The sequence below is a fragment of the Acipenser ruthenus genome, chromosome 30, assembly GCF_902713425.1.
Source record: "Acipenser ruthenus chromosome 30, fAciRut3.2 maternal haplotype, whole genome shotgun sequence".
In the NCBI taxonomy this organism is placed as follows: Eukaryota; Metazoa; Chordata; class Actinopteri; order Acipenseriformes; family Acipenseridae; genus Acipenser; species Acipenser ruthenus.
Genome location: NC_081218.1, coordinates 11,997,002 through 12,018,785, shown reverse-complemented (window position 1 = coordinate 12,018,785; position 21,784 = coordinate 11,997,002). Strand labels below are relative to the sequence as shown.

At 43.0% G+C, this 21,784-nt stretch overlaps 1 protein-coding gene across 5 annotated transcripts in view; it reads right to left on the bottom strand.

The window, feature by feature from the left end:
- LOC117396319 (plasma membrane calcium-transporting ATPase 1-like) overlaps positions 1-21,784 on the bottom strand; it is a 56,146-nt gene that overhangs the window by 17,165 nt on the left and 17,197 nt on the right. For 3 of the 5 annotated variants that reach the window (XM_059004843.1, XM_059004841.1, XM_059004839.1), the window contains exons 2-16: positions 16,353-16,949; positions 11,466-11,663; positions 10,281-10,538; positions 9,925-10,050; positions 9,700-9,825; positions 7,634-7,669; positions 5,700-5,861; positions 5,224-5,438; positions 4,625-4,867; positions 4,135-4,379; positions 3,453-3,681; positions 1,932-2,111; positions 1,570-1,657; positions 897-1,003; positions 302-493 (exon numbers count right to left, since the gene is read on the bottom strand). In XM_059004843.1, coding sequence (XP_058860826.1) covers positions 302-493; positions 897-1,003; positions 1,570-1,657; positions 1,932-2,111; positions 3,453-3,681; positions 4,135-4,379; positions 4,625-4,867; positions 5,224-5,438; positions 5,700-5,861; positions 7,634-7,669; positions 9,700-9,825; positions 9,925-10,050; positions 10,281-10,538; positions 11,466-11,663; positions 16,353-16,548 — 2,601 coding nt within the window. In that variant the 5' untranslated portion in view covers positions 16,549-16,949. The remainder of the gene's footprint in view (positions 1-301; positions 494-896; positions 1,004-1,569; positions 1,658-1,931; positions 2,112-3,452; positions 3,682-4,134; positions 4,380-4,624; positions 4,868-5,223; positions 5,439-5,699; positions 5,862-7,633; positions 7,670-9,699; positions 9,826-9,924; positions 10,051-10,280; positions 10,539-11,465; positions 11,664-16,352; positions 16,950-21,784) is intronic. The other 2 variants (XM_059004842.1, XM_059004840.1) reach the window with 1 other exon arrangement.

The window sequence follows — 21,784 nt, the reverse complement described above, 5'->3', positions numbered from 1 at the left end:
AGGAATGTGAAGATCATAAATCAGAGCGTCAGAACACATACAGAGACAGAATCTGAAAGGTATTTATTCCATTAGCACACATTCTTCAAGGACTTCTGAGAGGAAAAAAACACTTACAATTCTACAACATATAATAACCATTCACAAAGTCGAATTGAATGTAATTTTCCAAACTCTACAGCATGGCTGTCCATAACCATAGAAGTGGAGACTAAACCACATGGTGCGGCACTACAATGTTACTCACTACTACTGAAAAACAAGCTCCTCACAAAACACACAGCGGGAGTCCCTGTCCTACCTGTGTGATGCAGGCCCCGGTGAAAGCCACGATGACGGCCACCACGTTGACAGTGAGCTGGAACTGCAGGAATTTGGAGATGCTGTCGTAGACGTTGCGGCCCCACATCACCGCCTTCACGATGCTGGTGAAGTTATCATCTGTCAGGATGATGTCAGAGGCTTCCTTTGCAACGTCCGTCCCTGCGATACCCTGAGAGGAGAGGGGAGAAGAGGACACCCATCAGAGAGAGGCCAACACACAGCCAGGGGAGCACCTGTGCAGGGTTAGAGATGCTGCAAAATTTTTGCAAAAAAAAACAAACAACAAAAGGCATGCCAAGATTTTTATTACATGAGATTAGCTGTTATTTACTTCATGCTAACATTGGACTTGGCTTTCGCAAAGATAAAATGAGTTAGCAGTGGTGGAGACCACCCAAGACGTAGCTTTGCTGTAACACATGAGCCTTGCACATTTCCCAACATTCCACACAGTGCGTCTTGCAATGGTGTGCATTAGAGTGCACCTTGCTCTGATGCAAGAGAACTATCTACTGTATTTCAGATGTCTGTGTCACATCTATCAGGGTCCACTATATCCTATATAAGGTTACCATAGCAAAGCCGACGTCAGCCTTCTTGAGGGCGGGGCCATCGTTGGTGCCATCTCCCGTCACAGCCACCACCTGACGCGTTTCTCCAACCATGCTGTCGATGATTCCTGTAGGAATTACTTCAGTTACCCCCTGCTGTTGAGTAACTTCATCTATCTGACGCATGTTATTAACAAAGACTCTCTCCCTGCAAAGGTTTATCTTTGCTATAAAACTTTTGTTGGGCACATTCCTGTCAACGGCTCCAGTTTCTGATGCATTTGCTAGCCTCTGAATATCGTCTTTGAACCGCCCCCACTCCCCACCACACACAGACACATGAAAGGCACAACAGATAAAACATTTTCTAGAGGAGACGAGAAATGATCTGAAGGCTCACGAAATAAATGCCAGTGGTCAGAGGTCAGATTGCCTCCTGGTCCCTAATGCAATACGAACCAAAGGGAATTTCTGCTCAATCAGGCCGAACAGCTGTTTGCTTTAATATATTTATTTACAACAGAGTCTATTCAATTGATATAAACAGTAGCTGAATAACAGGATTAAAAAAGCCACACTAAAGAGGTGTTGTTTTTCATAACCTTGGCACACAAACAAATGTTCTGCGTGAAACATAAACCAGGACTGGTAGTGCCACTGTGTAGAAAACCTCTAATTCTGCCCAGTGTCATACCTTTGACGAGGGTGTGCTTGTCCGTTGGAGATGAACGAGCCAGGACTCGCAGCTTAGGCCAGACTTTATCAAGACGTTCTTGTTCAACCTGAAAACGGGAGAAGGAAGAGTCAGAGAGACAGAGGCAGGCAGTTCAGTGCTGTGGTAAGCAGTACAGTGTGTGAGGTGTGGTCTGCAGTGCGACCATCTATTCATTGCAGAGCAGTGTCATGCGTCCACTGCCGGACACTGAACCACCAAACAATTGCTACATTTCATGACACATGCTTCAGAAAAAGAGATCACAGTTTGACAGGTCGTTTAATGTGAATGAACTTGGTGGCTGTGCTGTGTGGTGCAGGCAATGTGTCCAGTGCTCTCACCTCGCCCTTCTCATTGCGGATCAACGTGTTGAACTCTTTGCCCTCTAGGCACAGGAAGTCCTCGCCAGGCAGCAGGATGCCGCACTTGGTGGCGATCGCCCGTGCCGTGTTGATGTTGTCTCCCGTCACCATGCGCACTGTGATTCCAGCCCGCTGGCACCTGGTGATGGCGTCTGGTACCTGGCGCAGAGAGAGAGACGGGTCAAGGGATACACTTGGTCACATGGATGTTGACTTTATAGAGGATGCCTGCAAGTGTTACTGCATTGCCTGGCACCATACTGTCCCATCATCATTAAGATAACATTCTGATAATGACAGTGTGTATTGTTAAGCATAACTGTTGCTGTTCCCATGCAAACCTGGATGCTCTGTTGTGCCCCTATGTTCTGAGCGGGCTGTGGCGTGGCAGCCTGAGCCAATGGGAGGGGGGCTCACAACACAATCCTCTGTAATTATCCACATTGGGAGCTGTGATGAATCACCCCACACCACTCATTAAACCCAAATCAGCTTGCTTATTTTTAGAATTAGAAACCTCCGAATGCACAGCAGACACTGGGAGAACAGCTCGCCACACAGCACGCTCTCCATCTCCATCACTTCAGAAGCTGGTACACAAGACTGGATTTTCTACAATAAAGCATGACTTCTAGCTTCGATTTCTTGCAATACATGACTGCAAATCAGGTTGAAATTTTAATCCTATACTCAAGAATACTCCAGAACTTATTTTGCGTTTGCAGTCCAAACACATGCTTATATAGCAGTTGTGGAGTAGTGGTTAGGGCTCTGGACTCTTGACTGGAGGGTCGTGGGTTCAGTCCCAGCTGGGGGACACTGCTGCTGTACCCTTGAGCAAGGTACTTTACCTATTATTATTATTATTATTATTATTTATTTCTTAGCAGACGCCCTTATCCAGGGCGACTTACAATTGTTACAAGATATCACATTATACATTATTTCACATTATACAGATATCACATTATTTTTACATACAATTACCCATTTATACAGTTGGGTTTTTACTGGAGCAATCTAGGTAAAGTACCTTGCTCAAGGGTACAACAGCAGTGTCCACCACTGGGGATTGAACCCACAACCCTCCGGTCAAGGGTCCAGAGCCCTAACCACTACTCCACACTGCTGCCTAGATTGCTCCAGTAAAAACCAGACTGTATAAATGGGTAATTGTATGTAAAAAATAATGTGATATCTTGTAACAATTGTAAGTCGCCCTGGATAAGGGCGTCTGCTAAGAAATAAATAATAATAATAATAATAATAATAATAATATAAAAAAAATAATTAAAAAACACAGTCACTGCATCAATGGGATTAAACATACAGCAATGTGGTTGTATTGGGAGACTTTATTGTCACAGCATTCTTTTTTTGCATGCCCCTAGAACACTACTGGTTACTTTTAACCTCCTAGCTTCCACTCTAAGTTCCGAGTCCGTGTCCAGACTGTCCAGACAACTGGATCGATTACCCAATTCATCCTAAGTGAGTTACCTCCGGCCGGACGGGGTCCTCAATGCCCACCACAGCGATGCAGGTCAGGTTGGACAGGATTTCATTCTCGTTGTCCCAGTCGGGCTCCGTCTCAAAGTCCCGCATGGCCAGGCAGATGGTGCGCAGGCCGTTGCAGGCCATGGGTTCGATAACCTTGCACACCATGTCATCCCGATCCTTCGCCTGGAAGATCCGAGATTCACCAGTCCTACCCAGGATCCGAGTGCACCTGACAAACACACACACAGTGAGGGGGGTGAGCACAAACAAGAACAAAACAGAGAAACAGGCTGAAGCTAAACCAGCAATGCCCAACTCTAACCAAAACTGGGACATATTTTATTCTTCACTGTACAAAACAGAGTTTAATGATATTTTCTGGCTGAAACCGTAGAGCAGTAGTTTGTTAATGAAAGGCGACAAACAATCTTCTTAGTAGAAAATAGAGAAGCAAAAAACAAAAAGCCTAGGTTTGCTGTATTTTAATTGCTTGAATTAATTATTTCATTTACCTCAGTAACTAAGAGAGAAGCACACAGGGATTTTACAACCACAGACATTCCTTCAATACTGCAGAGCAACTTAGTGAAATCTTAAATGTAGGAAAGCGGATAGGTAGAGGAAGGGAGAATGTGTGTGGAGCAGTGAACGTGTCAGTGATATTAGGAGGTAGAGCTCTCACTTGCGCAGAATGATCTCAGAGGCTCCCTTGCTGTACATGCGGAAGCCTGTTCCCACAGGGTTCTTCAGCACAGTGCTCATGCTCTTGCGTGAAGAGTTGAAGGTATAGACCTTGTGCAGCTTCTCTTCTGGAACCTCGTCTCTCACTGCTTGGTAGTCCTTCTTCAGATCTAGGACCAGCCCCAGCAGGGAGCACTCTGTCTTGTTTCCCACTTGACGGGGCAAACCACCCTCCTTCTCAGGAGGCTAGGGAATAACAGAGAATAGACTAGTCGGAAAGACAAGGGTGGCATATTGGATAGTTTGGAGGTGTTGGTATTTAGACAAGTATTGAAGTTCGCTGTATATTGGGCTCCGAACACTCACCAGTATCTTGGAGGGGTTGGTATATTAAGCCCTACTCCTGCAAGTCATTTGAAGGTGTTGGTATATTTGTGTATTTTGAAGGTGTTGATATTTGGGGGTGGGGGGGTGAAATCACACACACTCACCAGTATCTTTGTAGTGTAGGCGGAGTTGACAGCAATCCCATTGACCAAGAGCTCCAGTGTTTCGGGTTGCAGTGCTTCCGGGTCTGGGACCTGCGGGAAGTGGGTGTCCCCGATGTAGGCCTCCACCACCGTCATGCGGTTCATGGTCAGCGTGCCCGTCTTGTCTGAGCAGATTGCCGTGGCATTGCCCATGGTCTCGCAAGCGTCCAGGTGACGCACCAGGTTGTTGTCCTTCATCATTTTCTACAGGAGTGAACAATAGGGTGGGAATAGGTATTACTTTCAGGAAGTGTTCACCAATTCCAAGGATTTAAAATAAAATAAATACACAATGTGCTTGAAATTATCAGGCATTATACATCCATAAAGACCACTTCTTGGTGCTTTATAAGCAGAGCTGCATTCAACTAAGCAGTACAGTGTGCGAGGAGCAGTCAGCAATGTGTCCAACTAAGCAACTGTTTTCCCACACACTACCTCTTCTGTGTTAGCTTGTATCAGCAGGCAACTGCAAGAAAAGAACAGTTCAGGACTGTTTGCAATTGCATAGCTGAAGGCATCCCTGATTTGGCAGTAGCATTTGTGCTGTGGTGCGTTACCTTGACGGAGTATGCAAGCGAGATGGTGACAGCCAAGGGCAGCCCCTCGGGAACGGCCACCACAAGCACGGTCACTCCGATGATGAAGAACTTCACGAAGAACTGGATGTAGATTGGGGTGCATTCCTTCGTCCACGCATATCCACGAACCCCAAAGGTGTCGATGACAAAGTACAGGATCAGGATAATCACCGTCACAGCCGACATGATCAGGCCTGGAGAGAGACACACGCGGTCAAGATTTAGCTGCGGCTAGGGTTGTGCAGCAGCCTGAAAAAGTATTCCACTCTTTTGACAGCTCTTTCTTCAATAGTACTCAAGTTGTAGTCATGACTTACTGAAACACCAGTTCAAAACTTCCAAACCTGACCAGTATGCAAGTCTTTCTAAAAAATGTCTCCCCCTAAAACTTCTCAGTGAAAATAATTTGACTTTTTTTTTTTTTTTTTAATTAAAAAAATAAGTGGAGTGCTCACCCGCTTTGCCGATCTGTACTGCTAGTTTGGTAAGCTTGCCCTGAAGCACTGATTTTTCCTTCTTGGTGACGTTAACTTTCTTCACCTCCTTCTCCTCACACTCCACTCCTTCCTCACTTTTCAGAGGCTGTATCTCCAGGGCCACTCCATCCTGGGCTTTCGCTGCACAGAGAGGGGGAAGTGGGAGAGAGAGAGAAAAGATTGTGGGGGGAGAGAGAGATAAGTATGTCTATTTAGTGCTCATGAGAAGAAAGGGATAACTGCACTGGCTACAGCCAGGCATATTGTGTGGCAGGAGCTATTCTATGCTGTGTAAGCATTCCCACAAAATCCCTAATTGTTAATGGGCACTCAGCCCGCTACACCAACACCTGCATACAGTGGTCACTTTAGACAGGGTACTGTGTGCTGCAGCAATGTACAAAATGTGTTGTAATCTTTTTTTTTTTTTTTTTAGCATCTTGATGACAAAGAATTGGACTGTCATTGGTTCTTTAAGGCCTGACTGGAATGCCAAACTCTGGAGTGATGCTATGACCATGACAACTCTCCCACTGAGAAAGCTCTCTCCTTGCTTACCTATGTTTTCCATTGACTGCTTTCATGCAACAGAAAAACACAGGCAAGTCCAGTGGTTTCTATACAGAGTTTGTTTGCTTCAACACAGAACCGATCAAAGAGAGTCATGAGACTGACAAACAGCGACACACGGACTGACGGACTGACTGACGGACGCACGGACAAACGCACGCACTGAAAGGAAGGGCGAGCGCATCACAGGCTGGACGACAAAGCAAGCTGAAACTGCCGAAAAGAAAGAAAAAAAAAGCGTGAGGAGGGAGTGATACAGAGAGGTGATAAACAAACGTGATGAGATCCTCGGCACACCCTGAAAGAAGAGACCACATTGAAAATCACAACCAGAATGGAGATTCACAGCCCATGGAACAGGAAGGGTGCAACTCCTACTATCCTGCTTTTAAAAATAGACTTTTGAGCCCTTTGGTTGTTGTTGAAAAATAAGCTGTTGTGTTTTATAATTGAGTGTTTAAGTTATGGATACATTATCAACAGTGAATCTGCTGCAAATGTTTCTGGAAAGAAAACAGTACTGTGTTCCACCAGAAACATTTCCATTTCCACAAGGGATGGGGCCACATGTTACTTCTGAAGTGTCGGTAGAGGATGGGGGTGGGGTGGGTGACGCAGCAAAATCTCATTTCAGATATTATCTTTGAGCCACCGACTTCTACAGCTGCTCAATCCTTGGGGGATGACAGCACCATAGGAACAGGGAGGAAGAACTTGGCTTTTATAATATGGTAAACACTCTGAGGTCACACAGATCACACCTGCCATTAAAGAGTGCGTGGCTTTCTCACTTAGTGGCACTCTGCCTAATGCACGCAATGCCTTGGAGATCTGTAAACAACCTGAGCAAGCTCCTAATTAAAGCCTAATTAGCAAAGCTTACAGCATTTTTATTACTGAATAAGCAAAGCATAGCAGAGATTTTTTTGTCTCTTCTAGCTTTTTAATTACATATTACCTACAGTTCAGAAAGCTTATTTCCATTTTGGCCAGCTAATATATAACAATATATTTAACATCCATTGCTTATGGATGACTGATGGAAAAAAAAAACATCTTATTTTTAAGACTTAACATACTCTTGTCCACAAACATTAAACTTAAACCAAATACTTAGCATTCTGGATGATTGATTTGCAGACCCATCTCCCTAACAAATACAGACTGTAAAATTCTCTTTATTACAGATACGAGTTGCACCCTTTTACAAGAAAGCTGGGCAAGTATCTCCTGCAGCATTGCAGAAGAGCGATAGAGTGAGTGGGAGAAAGAAAGAGAGAGAGAAAGAAAGACGTGACTCCAAAACTGTGCTTCTGGATGGGAGGGGAGGAGGGGAGGGTTACCTTTGTTGCGATTTTCTGCAGGTCCTTGTTTTTTGCCTGTTTAAACAGAGAAAGAGGGTGGAGCGCTGATCACATGATTAAAAAAAATAAAATAAAAAGAACTACTACTCGTCACAAGCATGAAACAACAGATTGCAAGTGTCATATTCTGTTGGCAAAGACCGGGGCTTTGTACAATACCAAACACATTGTGAACCAAATGTCCCTCCGCCATCTTGGTAAGGGGGAGTGTGTGTCAAGAAATTTGGAGGTTAAAGCATGTCCAAATAAACCCCAAATATAAACTTTGGAGTTTTTAAATGGAAGATATGCCACTTGAAGGCCAATTATTGGAAGTTTTTTCAGGGCAGGTTTTTTCTTTCCTGGCCTTTCCCATTTGAAATGACACTCTGGGTCCAATCCAGTTCGCTGTTTAACTGGGAAGATCATTTTGGAAAACATGGTTTTATGTAACAAAGTGGTGTATGTGGAGTAGCATTTACACATTCATTCAATCTAAATAAACATTGCTCCACATTCATTGCATGTATTACATAAAATGACAACCTCCCTCCAGCTAAAAGGGTTCATTGAACCGAGATCTTTATGACATCCCCACATTCACAAGGTGAGCCTGCTAAATAGGGCTGGGCAAAAGAAAAACCCATGCAAGATGGACAAACCACCTCACTTTTGAGTGAGTTACACGCATCGGTTTATATGACAAAGGTCAGGGTTGCATTGTTCCTATAAATACTTGAATTCAATATTCAGTAAGGCTTGCAGGCCTTAGGTGAGCTTAGAGAACCTTCCCTTAGACTTTACCAAACCCTTTACAATACAGCCACAGGCAGAGACATGTGGGAATGTGAAAGACTATTTCATGACTGTAATAAACATTGGAGCGAGAAAGAAGGGTGGGGAAGAGACGTTAATTGAGTGCTGGAGTCTGGGAATGAAATGCAGAAAAATGTAATTCAAATAAATAAACTGAAATAAAATGATTAGTAAATGCTTGTTAAGAAGGATGATTTAAAAAAAAAAAAAAATACAAAAATGAGTCTGGAATATCTGTAACTGACCAATCTTGAGAAACTAACTATAATCCAGTAAGCTCCTCCTAGCCAAATCAAGAGGCTTCTTTTGTGGAGATTGTTCTTGACAGAAAACTAAAATGTCGCATACCATTTTGTTTACTACGTGACGACTGCCTGCAAAATTAGACATGATTTACAATTAAAATGGTCAATGAATTAAAACGTGTGTTCTGTTCTTTGGGGCCTCGCTGAGGTTGCTGATTTTCAAGTCTATAGACAGATCTACAATATTTTAAACGGTTTCTGGGAGAATCTGGAAATGTGCTCAGTGCGTGGGGGATGGCGAGAGATGCAGCAGTGACTAGAAAGGGAATGCAGAAGTATATATGTGAATCGGACTACAGAACCCACAATGCAGTGGTATGCTTGTGTTGACCAGGAGGTGGTGTATTCTGGGAGTTGTAGTCATTTTTGTCAGGAGATATGCATATGTATGGATTTGGATTTATTGCCCAGACTGAAAAGCCACAAAAAAAGCAGGGGCTTTTAAAAAGGAAAAAAAAACAACACAGCATTGGAATTGTGAGCCATGTTTGGATAGTGGTCTCTGCCTTTTTCAAATCCTGAAATACTAGCAATGTGGGCTCTTCAATAGGCTTTCCTCAAAGAATCAGTCTACCAAGCAGACAAACGAACCCTGCAAACGTGCACGTCATTAATAAGTACTTGTCGGGCGTATCTCTCAGGCTCTCCAAGACCTGTAAGAACTGCATTCAGCCTTCTCATTTAACTTTTTGATTGAGTTTATTTTTTTCGTTTCGGTTTTAAGCCAGCTGTATATCTGCAGTGTCGTTCTGCATCCCACAGTTGAAACGACCTTAGCGGACATTACATCACATTCAGGTTTAGTCAAGAATACGTGTGTGGGTATGCAAGCGATTTAAAAGATACTATACTGTTTAACATTGCATCAAAGCTCAATCAAATATACAATACACAGTAATTATATAGATTGATAAATAGATCCAAATTCTGGGGTTTGCTCATTACCTTTCTTCAACTTCTTCTCCTCCTCATCCCCTCCAGCCCCGAGCAGGGTGAAGATGATGCCAGTCTGAGAGTTCAAGCCGACTGCTGTCACCACCATGCGACCGGAGCCCTCCATCACGTGAGTCCCTGAGAGAGAGAGAAACCCACGCCCAAGTTAGAGGCCAGGACTGGAAGGGAGGAAGCACTGAAAAAGAAAAGTCTTGAAAAGCAAGCGGGCGTTCTCACCGGACAGCAGCATGGGATCATTTTCAACTGACTTCTTGACGTGATCCGACTCGCCGGTCAGGGAGCTCTCATCAATCTTCAGGTCGTTGCACTGAATGAGAACGCCATCTGCTGGCAACAGATCACCTGAAGAGGGGAGGGGGGAGGGGGGAGAGTTACTGACTGGGCATGTCTTCAGAAATCCCCTCATTGTATGTGCTATAGCCTACTCCCTGCTATACCCACATGTTTAGTTTGATTATAACTTAAATAAAATTAAATTAATAGGTCCCCAGTGTATTCAATCAGAAATGGATTTTGATGATCTTGCACCCCCTTCATGCTCACACACACTCAAACTCTTGTGCGATACCTACCGTATTTGATCTGGGCGATGTCCCCCACCACAATCTCAGCCACAGGAATCTGGATGACCTGGCCCTTGCGAATGACGGTGAATTTCTGCTCCTGCTCGATGCGGCTCTGCAGCCCCCTGAACTGCTTCTCTTTGCTCCAGTCGTTAAAGGCCGTTACCAGGACTACGATAATGACAGAGAAGAGAATAGCGGCCCCCTCGATCCAGCCAGCCTGGGCCTCGCCTTCGTCCTCTATTCCCCCGCTTACCTGACCGCATTCTGAGGAACAAAAGCATAGCACTCAACGATGGTCCAACCCTGATGGAACCCTTCTGAACCTGCTCCATCTCAAATGGTTAATGAGGCATCAGCTAATCTAAAAGCCTCACGTGGAGGCCCAATGACAATTTATAATAGTAACATCAGTCAATGGCGTAACTGTGGTTTCAAAAGTGGAGGGGATAGTTTCTCTAGCTGGGGCATATAGCAATAACATTAAAAATAAATGTACATTTCATTCAGATTGGCGCCTTTGAGGTTGTGAACTCCCACTTTGGAGGGTGGGTATATCACAGCCACTTTACGGCAATATGATCCCAATGTTCAAACAGAACATGTTTTTATAGTATTGAGACAATCGACAACGGAAATGGTATCACGATTCAGAAATTTCACAATGAAAAAGAGGAAAAAAACAACCTCTTACAAACAGTTATTTACTACGGAGCTCTGCTTCCACCTCTCAGCTTGAGATCACCCATAATGCACTGTGCACCAACACTGCCTCAGTTGATTAGCGTTTCCGCTGGGTCCTAGTGAAGACTCTATACTGACTGGTGATTATATTATAAAATTACTGAGAAATAAATGGTTTTAGTACTGTTGCAATGTGAGGGGGGCATTTCCCCGTCATTGAAAAAGTGAAGGGGACGTGCCCCCCCATGTAAATTATGCCTTGGACACCAGGGAACTAATCATGCAACTTTAAAAAAACAAAACTTCCTGCCAACTTTTTTGGGGACATCTAAAGCAACAATCCTACTGTTCGGATATTGCAGAGTGAACGATCCATGTGGTGACAGTTGCTTAGCAATGTCCCTGACAACAAGTTGCTTCATAAGTTGCAAGAAAAATTGCCCTGAAAGCTGCCTTTCATGAGCTTTAAAAGGAAGTTAAAAATCAGCGAGACTCCACTGAGGCACTCACGCTCGCTGTTTCCCCCTGGAGGGTGGTAGAAAGACAGCCCCAGAGAGATGATGGCTGCCACTTCCAGGATGATGAGGGTCACGTCCTGCAGCGCCTCCCACACTAACTGCAGGAAGGTCTTGGCTTTCTTCGGAGGGATGAAGTTCTGGCCAAACTCCAGGTGCCTCTTCTCCAGGTCCACAGGGTTACCGGAGAGGCCTGCAGAGGGACACAATTCCATTAAGGACAGGTCTGAAATGAGGGTCCATACTCATTAAGAAAGGAAAGTACATTTTATATTACTTCCTGTATTTATTTCCCCCCCAAAGCACACTTCTTCTATGTATTATTTCCTCATTCAACCCTTCTTTCAGTTTGCATTTGCTGAACTGGTTTCAGAAGCGATAACAGGAGATTTAAAACCTCCTACATCCATCTGATACAGTGCAGCTCTATGGAAGGAACTCAATGCATCCTACTCAATGCATCTTGCTGCTTTATTTAATATATGTTCAGGGATTGTTCTTTGGAGAACAAAGAAACAAAAAAACACCAGATCCTCCCCCCACCTGACCCCTATGTGAAGGCACCCCGACAGGTGGCTATGGCAGCCACACATGCTAAATCTGTCACAAATAGACATGACCTCCAATGACCCTGACGTCCCAAAACCCCCAGCACGCTTGCCCTAACACTGCAGTCAGACTGTAAGCATACATTCATTTTAAATTCAGTTTCTTACAAAGCTTTCTGCAGTTTTTTTATTTTTACTTCTTTCTCTGTATATTTGCAGGTTCAGTTTGTTTATCAGAAGCACTGTACATCACAGGCTCTACAGAAAATAGAGACAAAACTGTTGCAGATTTCACCCAACCTGTGCAGCACTTAGGCAGGCCTTCACGGTTCATTATTATAAAAATATCCACTGGAGTTGGCTTTCGGCTTTCTGTTTTATTGCCCACTGTCAGCCCCTTTAAACTGATATTTTTCTCTTAACTAAAAAATGTTTCTCTTACTAAAAATAATTAATGATGTGGCTGATCTGCCTTTTTGGTTTATTGGGGGGTGAAATCAGAGGCCACTATTGACCACTCAGCAATAGCGAGGCAGTTTTTGGTCAACAGCACACATTTTTTGGTCAATAGATCCTACTTTAGTCACCTGAGCCAAAGGGTTTAATACTATTATAAACAAGCAGCTCAGTTAATGCACAGTATAAATTCAGATTTTCCACCCATCAGTCCATTTATAACGTTACCTAATCCAAGGTGACAGAAATGTCTATTTGTTTATTTGATGTCATTTGATAAGATTGTTCGTCTGCTTGTATCAAAATGTCAAAATGCTAGGAGTGATCATTCAATTAAACAGACAATGCAGGATCTATGAAGTTGAAAAGCAGGACAGGCTTACAGGAGTGCAAAACCTGGAGAACAGCGGATATAAATCAATAGGCACACAAAAGCCATCTGGTCTAACATACTGCCACACAAGTGGGCGAGAAGTGTGGGAACAATTCAAGGAGATTCCAGCTTTCAGAAGCAAAACAGCAACTCATCCCCCTCCCCAGTTTCTCATGCAGACTTGTCAACAACATGGTTGCTCAGGCGCTGAAGTTTAATAAAGCACACAGCAGGCGCTCTCTGATCATTGATACCATGACGTCATGGAGGAGCTGAGTGGCAAAGTGCCATTAGGACTGTTGGTGTCTCAGATACAAACAAGCTCGGCTGTGCTCAAAAGTCACCGAGACTTTGTAATGTCAGAATTACGTCAGAATTACATGCTACCTCTGCCTGGGGTATGCTCAGATGTTAGAAGCTCTGAAGGGTGGGGTCTGATCAGTCCTGCATGACCTTGTTGTTTGTTTGAATAAATAAATACCTAAAAAGCTTCATCTTAATAGCCTGTGGCCCAATACCCACCCAGCATGGAGTGGGAAATATCCACTGGCCGGGTAAAAACAAAGTTCTGCCTTTTGTAACAGTTCAATTAAATTTTACAAGGGTTTGCTCAACCCCAAAGAGCACTTGGAATCTCAGTGCACCACATTCACTGGGTGCTTTGGTCTGTTTCCTAGAAAGCTTCTCAAATCTACACTGAACCGATAAAGCTGCTCAAATCAGAGATCCAAGCCGGGGATGGAAAGACTGGGCTCACAACACCGTGGCACACAAGGGGCCAATCCGAGAACCCCTCTCTGTTTGGCAGCTGCTGGTGGGATGACTTTAATCTGTTGCAATCCTATTGGACAAACCGGAGAGTCGGAGTTAATTGTTATATTAAAAGCACAGCCTTATTTGCTTTGACGCCATCTGAACAGACGCACTTATTTTTAAATACTCCTTACAAAAGAGGGGCACTCGCAAACAAACTGCACAGTTGTGACAGTGCAGGAGACGTGTGAACAGAATGGGTAGGCTAGTGCTCACTATTAAGGTGCAGGCTGTCAATAATGGAAATGAGTAGGCTCTGATTAATCTAATAAAACATATTTCACACGGACTGATTTTTTGTTGTAATAAAGAAACTCCAGCTTGGAACTACCTTAAAAAAAAAAAAAAAAAAAGTCCACCTTAAAAGACACACCCACCGATGGAGGAATCCCTCTTCCCATCATGCTCTCTGTCCTAATTGCCACAGCGGCCCAGCTGGAGCGCAGCCAAGTCTCTGTATTTCTCTCAGTCAGCTAGCCAGTCGTGCATCACTGCTGCTACCATGTGGGCTGAAAAAAGGCCACCTTCCCCTCCTCACATACCACTCCACTAAAACAGAACAACTCCAGCCCTGTAGTGAGCGGAGCCACAGCAGCACCTCCACACACGAGCGCACTGCTTATGGATTGAGTAGAGCACAATATGAGAAGACAACAGCTCTAAATCACAGCACCAGCATTTTAGTCATTACAGCATTTTTTTCTCGTGCAATAGCTTTAGAACAACATGCAGGGACTATAGAAGCAAGCCAGACCTTGTGCCCAGGTGTTTCCAAACAAAATCATGCAGGCTCAGTGATATTGACTCTTGTTTTTTTTTAAATTTGAAATGGCTTAAGTGCGACTAGAGTTTAACCCTGTAGGGTTTACTTACATTTGTTTTCAAAATGTATTGCAAGTTTATTGCAAAACAACAAGGGCGGTTAAGAGTGAATTGTGCAATCCTGTATCACACACAATGTTCTCTCTCATTGTTATCCTACAGTTACCACCCTTATAAAAGTTTAGTACTGTATTTAAGCATGGCATTTCTCCAGCTTTCCCATGGTTGTACTATGCATTTACCATAATTCACCCTGGTTTGCCATATTTATTAACATGCTTTACCATACCTTGCTATTCTTTATTATGCTTTACCACTGTGCTTTATTACACTTTCTACGCTTTTACTGTGGGAAACACAAGGGCTCCCAGGGATCTTCCTCCCCCAGTACCAGCTCTACAGTGTCTGTTCTGCAGCAAATTCAAACCAATTACTCGGCTTTAACCCCAGTGCCACTGCCTCAATCATCTTAAGAGATTAACCTGCCATCTCAGCCATGCCAGGGCCACGCTCTTCCAACCCTATACACAGTGAACTGCACTGAACTACACTGTGCTGCACCCCACAGATCCATGACAACTGGGTGTTATACTTGTCCGTGTTTGGTAGCTGTAGTTGCACAGGGTTTCAAAGTGCTGCCATGTAAGCACTGCCCCTTAAATATGGTGTGTACTGCAACCAACGCAAGTAAAATGCAATGGGTCCTACTCTATTGATCTCTGCAAGGAGAGGCTTGTAACTCAGACCAACTCGCTGCGTGAACTCTTCCGAGCGCTTTGAACACATTTTTTCTATCATCATGAGATTATCTTACACTGTTTTCCGTTTAAAAAATAAAATCAAATAACAGAACCACAGCAACTAAATGTAGCGTTTTTAAAAAGCATGTTTATTTTTTTTTTATATATATACTGTATATAAAAGTTGCTATATCCTCTAGAAATTTGTTTTAAGGGTCCTCATATTTATAACATTGTGTCTACTAAATTGACATTCCTCCTGTAGGATACATAAAACTTCCTCTTCTAGATCATGCTATTTTGCATGATCTAGTGCAGTGATCTCTGTGACTCCCCTTGGAGTTATGTGGGATTATGGAGAGCCGTGAACTTCAATCGGTTTGCTATTTTATTGCCCTGACCAGTAGTTTTAAAGCTGAGCTTATTTGCAGAAGACACTGAGGCTTAAACCAAGGATAGTCGTGCTGGGAGAAGGCAGGCAATATTAGCTCCTACCGGACTACAGGACAGCAGAACTACAGTACCCTACACTCAAGTCTATGTAGTCTTGCTTCTCCCGAGTACTCGGCCAACTGCAGCTCACTGTACAAGGGCAAATGTATTGCACCAAGCGTGACCAATGCAGCCGTTAAGCAACTGGAATGGAATGCTTCACCAGAAAAAAACAACTTAATCACGCTGCAATTCATTTGCTTACATGGGAAAAAATTGCCAGCAACAAACAGTTGCTTCCAAAAGTTGTCTCGTGGCCTTTATGTATAATTTCTGATCTGCGGTTCATCAGGGAGAATGTTTAGATCTCATCACATGAATGCAGGGTAGCTAGCCAATTTTTAATGATTTTTTTTTCCTACAGGCATCTGACACAAATAAGCCTTTGTTAAGCATGATGGTTTTGCAAAGGAGAAGAAAATAATACCAGTGCACATGATCTGTCCTGACTGGAGGAGGATTTCTTACAAAACACAGGATAAAAATCACTAGATCCGATCTGTGGATTAATTTAGATCTGCTGTCTTTCCTCTTTTCTTGCCTTTACAGAAGCGTTTGACAAATACATTTGGGATACCAGTAGAAAAGCATGACAAAACCTACCCCTCCCAACCCTGTGTGCGTGTGCAGAGTCTTACCTTCAATGGGCGAGGTCTTCAGCTTGCGGCAGATGCCCTGTACGTCGTCAAATCTGTCCCTGATATTGGCGACTGCCTCGCCGCTCCGCAGTTCCATCAATCCACGCAGGTCAGCAACCGAGCAGCCAAACTCGCCTTCATGGTTACCCTCGGCAACCGAGTTCCCAGGGGGGTGGTCCACCGTGTTGTTTGCCATTCTTACTCGAATGTTGGGATTGTCTTCTGTTTGTTTTTACGGTTTTTTTTTAAACCCGTTTTTTCAAAAGATCAATATAATAGTATTCAGAATGTTCAAATAAACAAACAGTTTTGTTTTTATGATGATACAAATGTTATTTCTTTCTTCTTACTCCGCCTACCCCAAAATGTTAAAAACTTCAGGAGACAGGAAGTATGCCTAGTCCCTGCCCTTCGCAAGGAATTCTGGGAATTTCTTGAGCTTTTTCCCTCACGGATACAGACACAAACATCAGCTGAGCCAGGCTTCTCCAGACAGAGGAGTAACCAAGAACAGCATGTTACCACAGCATCTGTGGCCCCAAACAAGGACAAGTAGGCATTTTCTCAAAGGGGCGGGACTTCCCTGGATACAGGCAACTGCAATAAGAAGAGAAAAGTGTCAGTCAGTTTGTTCACAGAGGCCCAGGGTTTACTGAATTTAATTGCACAAGATCTAAAGATTTGATTCAAACCTTATTTTACTAAACGAATGCTTTTTGCAAAATAATCAATTTCTACAACTCCACAAATGATAAACAACTCCCAACGACTGCAAAAAGAATGCATTACTTTATATGGCAAAAGCTTGTGTTTATGCATAACATTTAAAAAAAAAAAAATTATAAACTGTGTGCTAAAAGTCTTGCACGCTGCAATAAGCAGACAAACTTCTAAAATACCTTCAAAGAGACGTCACAATTATACCACCTTGTAAGTATGTTTCCCACTAGAAAACAACAAGTCAGGATGTTGAATAAACAAGACTGTACAGCAATGCATGCTCCAGAGGGGTGGAACATTAGCCAGCAGTTCAGAGCAGGCTAGAACTTCTCTTGAAAATTCCAAAGTGGGACAAAGGCAGGTTGTGATCCACAGAGTGGAGGAGCAGCCAGCACAGAGATAGCGCTGTATGCAGACAGACAGACCAGGACAGCGGTCAGCAGGCAGGGGGTCAGGATCTAAGGGAATGGGCAGTCACTGTATCCAGCGGCAGGGCTACACGAGGCCAATAAAGAAACAGCTTGTTGAACTGGTGTGTTTCTCCATTGCAGGTGCTCACTCACCAACACAATCGCTTGAACACATTTACACTACAGGGTTTCAATTCATTATGATGCCGCTATATAAACCAGGGCTCTTCAACTAGGGAGCCAGATTGGAAAAAAGTTAGGAGTAGGCTGGCCAGAAGCATTTTACTCTGCACATTAAGCAATACAACGTAATGTTAGTATATTGAACAAGACACATTTTATCATATGAATAGTACTTTAATAATATAACAGAGTGTAAACATTTAACAGATAATTACAAACATTTTAAAATGTATGTGACATATTAATGGTATAACTGTTATAATACACAGTAATGAAGTTACTGACAAAAAAAAAATGCACACAAACTTTCATCACACAATATGTGAGTGCGCCACTTAACAAATAAACTTGTGTCTGTTTCTATTCCATCGCGGACTCAAAAAGAAAAGTGTGAATAAGTTAAAAACAAACAGATTCGTCCCATGGAAAAGGATAACAGCAGCATATGGGAAATAGATTGAATCATGTTTCTATGGTTTGGTTAATTTCCCCAAATTATCAAACTGTTGATCTCCTTTGTATCGTATACTTTTTAATGAATCTTAAACAAAAAAATGGAGGACTGCAAGATCGCACAAGAGTTGCACAAGCATGTTGGTAGGAAGAGATGAGCGCCTCTACAGTTTATAACTGCTGAGCCCTCTGGATACACATTTCCAAAAGCTCTTGGTTTGGTTTAAAAATGCCTTGTCACATTGTATCCCTCAACTACGGACACTCATCCATTGCACAATAAACACAGTTCGGTACAGTTGGTAAAATAAAGAAGTATTCCTTGGTACGATTTTCACTCTTCTTAATAACCAGAGTAGAGAGAGCCATGTTTATATCACTTTCAAAATAAGACAGATAAAAAGAGTCGCGCCGAGTGGCTTAGTGACTGGAAAGGGGTGGTGTGATGCGCGCGCTGCTTTGCCGGACGCAAAAATAAGACACACGCTTTAATCAGCAATTGATTTACGAGGTTACAGTTTTTGCTTTTTCTTCAAGTTTTTTTTCCATATTTATTTTACTTCTTTTTTTTTTTATATATAATCTTTGCTGACTGTTGGCGGTCCCAGACGTTTAACCGCCTTGCTGTAAACAGTAAAAGCTGCCAAATGACCGAGGCACCTCGAATAAGCAAAACGTCCCTTTGATGACCAGTTAAATCCAGGTTTCACTGTTCGGTATTCTGCAGATTATCTATATCCTACTAAAACGTATCCTGATAGCATGTTGATATTTACAGCATTGAAACAGAACGGATAGGCCTCTCAGACTCCACTAAATGGACAGCTATCAATAACAGGGACAAAACAGTAAAATAGCAAAGAGTGTATGGAGTATTGCATTACAGGAAAGGGATTACACCCACAGATACACATACTACCCACCAACGTGACAGGAAGTCTTTAATGCTGTACTTCCATCTCTGGATCTAAATGGGAGGATGGGTGCACTCCTTCCTCTTTTTTTTCTCTACAGGGATCCCTCAATGGAATTATGACATTAAGATGACATTAAGGCACATGGGAGAAAGTTGTTGCACTAATCAGTTGCATTTTAAAAGGCTTGGTTTCTATTCCTAAAGGACTATGGCAGTTAGGGTACTGGTTTCACTTCACTGGTTGTAGGGGACGATCCAGTCTCGAATGGCCTTAGATCTGATTTGTATCCCCCTCTAGAGGCACCCTGTGTGTGCCAGAACATGACGGGCTTCCTGTCTGCAGGGCAGTGTAGCGGCAGCATGCTAAAATACAACCTCCCCCAGGATTACAACATGTGCTTCCAACACTCATCCTCAGTTTAATTGGATACAGCAGTTCAACAACCACTCAGTCACTAACTCTTATCTCTCCCCCCTCTCCCTTTGAAACAACCAGTAACTATATTTATATATGCTGAGCTATGTTCTTGGATGCGAACAGCTATTCCCACCCCCCTCTTCCCAGAAGGCTGCAGTCTGATCCCAGCAGCTGGGTCTGCTATCCTGTTATGAAATAGCCTGGCACGACGATCTTTCTGCAAATCCGACCCATGAAACTCCGAGAGACAGACTGGTAGGGGCTGCAGGCAGGCGCTCGCATTAGTAACTGGACCTTAGACAACAGGCCAACGCAATTCTCTTGGCATGTCAATGGCCTGCTCTATCTAAAAAGCAATCCTTGACCTCTTTAAATCTGCACTCTGATTCTCCACTGTCCATTATTAGGTGGTGTGGAAAATGCCCCATTCATTACAGTTAAATATCCCATTTAAAAAGGAATAACATTAATCAAGTGCAATTACAAAATGTGTGAATACAGCATAGCAAAGGCAATTTAATAAACCATGTTTGGTCATGGCAGCACAGTGGAACAATTCCCCTACAGGCTCACAAGTGTTGTCATGTCACAACAGGTTTCAGTTTATGGAAAACACAAAAATCGGCATTGGAAGCTGGATATAGTTGCACACTGGCGCAGGCATGGTCCCGCGATAATGCAATCAATAACCAGTGTTTATTGGTGAGCAATATAAAAAAATCTGATAATGTTATCAGTGTGGTACCGTTGTAGCTGTGCACCACTGCACCTAAAATAGAGAAACAAACTACTGTCAACTAGCCGTTTTCAAAACCTTTCTTTCTTTGTGTATTTCTTTCTTTAGAAATGCGTAGGTTCTGCGAGTTCACGAAACACCACCACAAAAAATGTCTTTGTATAGGTTCAGACCATCCCTGTTTCTTTATAGCTAGAAAAGTCTGTGATGATTCTGTTGTTTTTGTCTTTTTTCATTAAGCAAACCAAGGATTTGTGTTCCTTCCTGTTGTCCTCGGGCGCTTGCATCAGCAAACCAAATAAAAGAGCCTCTTGTGGAGAAAATGAAATTGGTAATTTATTTGATTTCAATGTCTGTTTGGCCTGGCTGATATCCTGGCACCGTGTTTCATGAAAGAGGTTTAGTTTTCCTTTGTTGCAACTCCCAGACGCAACAACGACAAATCACAAACAGATTCAGATCAATGAGATGCAATTAGGCACATAGAAAGGGTTTAAATGATTAACAAATTATTTATTTCAGGATGTTTCGGATAAAAGCCTTCCTTCAGCTGTGTAAAACCCATCATGCAAAAACTGGCAACCTTGTTTATGGTTTATTTGACCAAAACTGTAACAAAATACAGAATCACCTATCAAACATAATAAAGTAAATGAACCAATAGTTCAACAGTTTCCAAAAACCTAACATGAATGACCTAAAATGTGTAGTTTTAGAAGAAATTAAATTAGTGTACAATGCAGAAGAATAAAGGAAAATAAATGGATAAACTCAATACTCGATGCCTGAAGGTTCAGATAGAAAGGTTGTTACATCATCATCTACTGTATGTAGTAAATGACATCACAAGCAGATTTAAATATAAATAAAGGATTGTAGTTAGCATGGCATCAAAATCCAAGAACTACCTCCAATTGTTTGTTTTGGAGATACCAGGACCACCAATCCAAACAAGGAGGGCAGAACACGTCCAGTAACCGGTTAGGCCAGAACACTTCGAGATGGTTTGTATGTAGTTGCCCTTGATACCCAAAAGCAAATTCTAGTACATACTAAATTCACAGGGAAGCTTGGTAAACCAGTTAAAAAAAAACAAACAAAAAAACAAACAAACATGGCAATACAAACTAAAAGATCAGATTCATAAGGAATATTTAACTCCCAGCTGTTGTTGATGAGCACAGGAAAGGCCTGACCCGGATATAGTGTTCTGTGCGAGGCTGGCTCAGCCCTGAGAGTTTCCTAGCTGTTCTGAAGGGCAGGGCTAGTAGTCTGTCTCTGTCTCTGTCTCTGTCTCTGTCTCTGTCTCTGTCTCTGTCTCTGTCTCTGTCTCTGTCTCTGTCTCTCTCATCATCATTTTCCTGGTCATGGGAGTTCACTTCACTGTACTGCACTGCGTCACAATGCTCTAGTCACCACTCCTGGCTGTGTCTATGAAGAGCAACTAATGCGTCTCAAGTGGATTCGAGAATACAGTCCACAAGTGCTCATATTAAAACCTGGAGAGGCTCACACCACTGCTATGGAGTGGGAGTTCTTCAGTGTTGAATGCTGTGCACTCAGTGGATTTTTCCTCCTGTCTCCGTGCATTAAAAC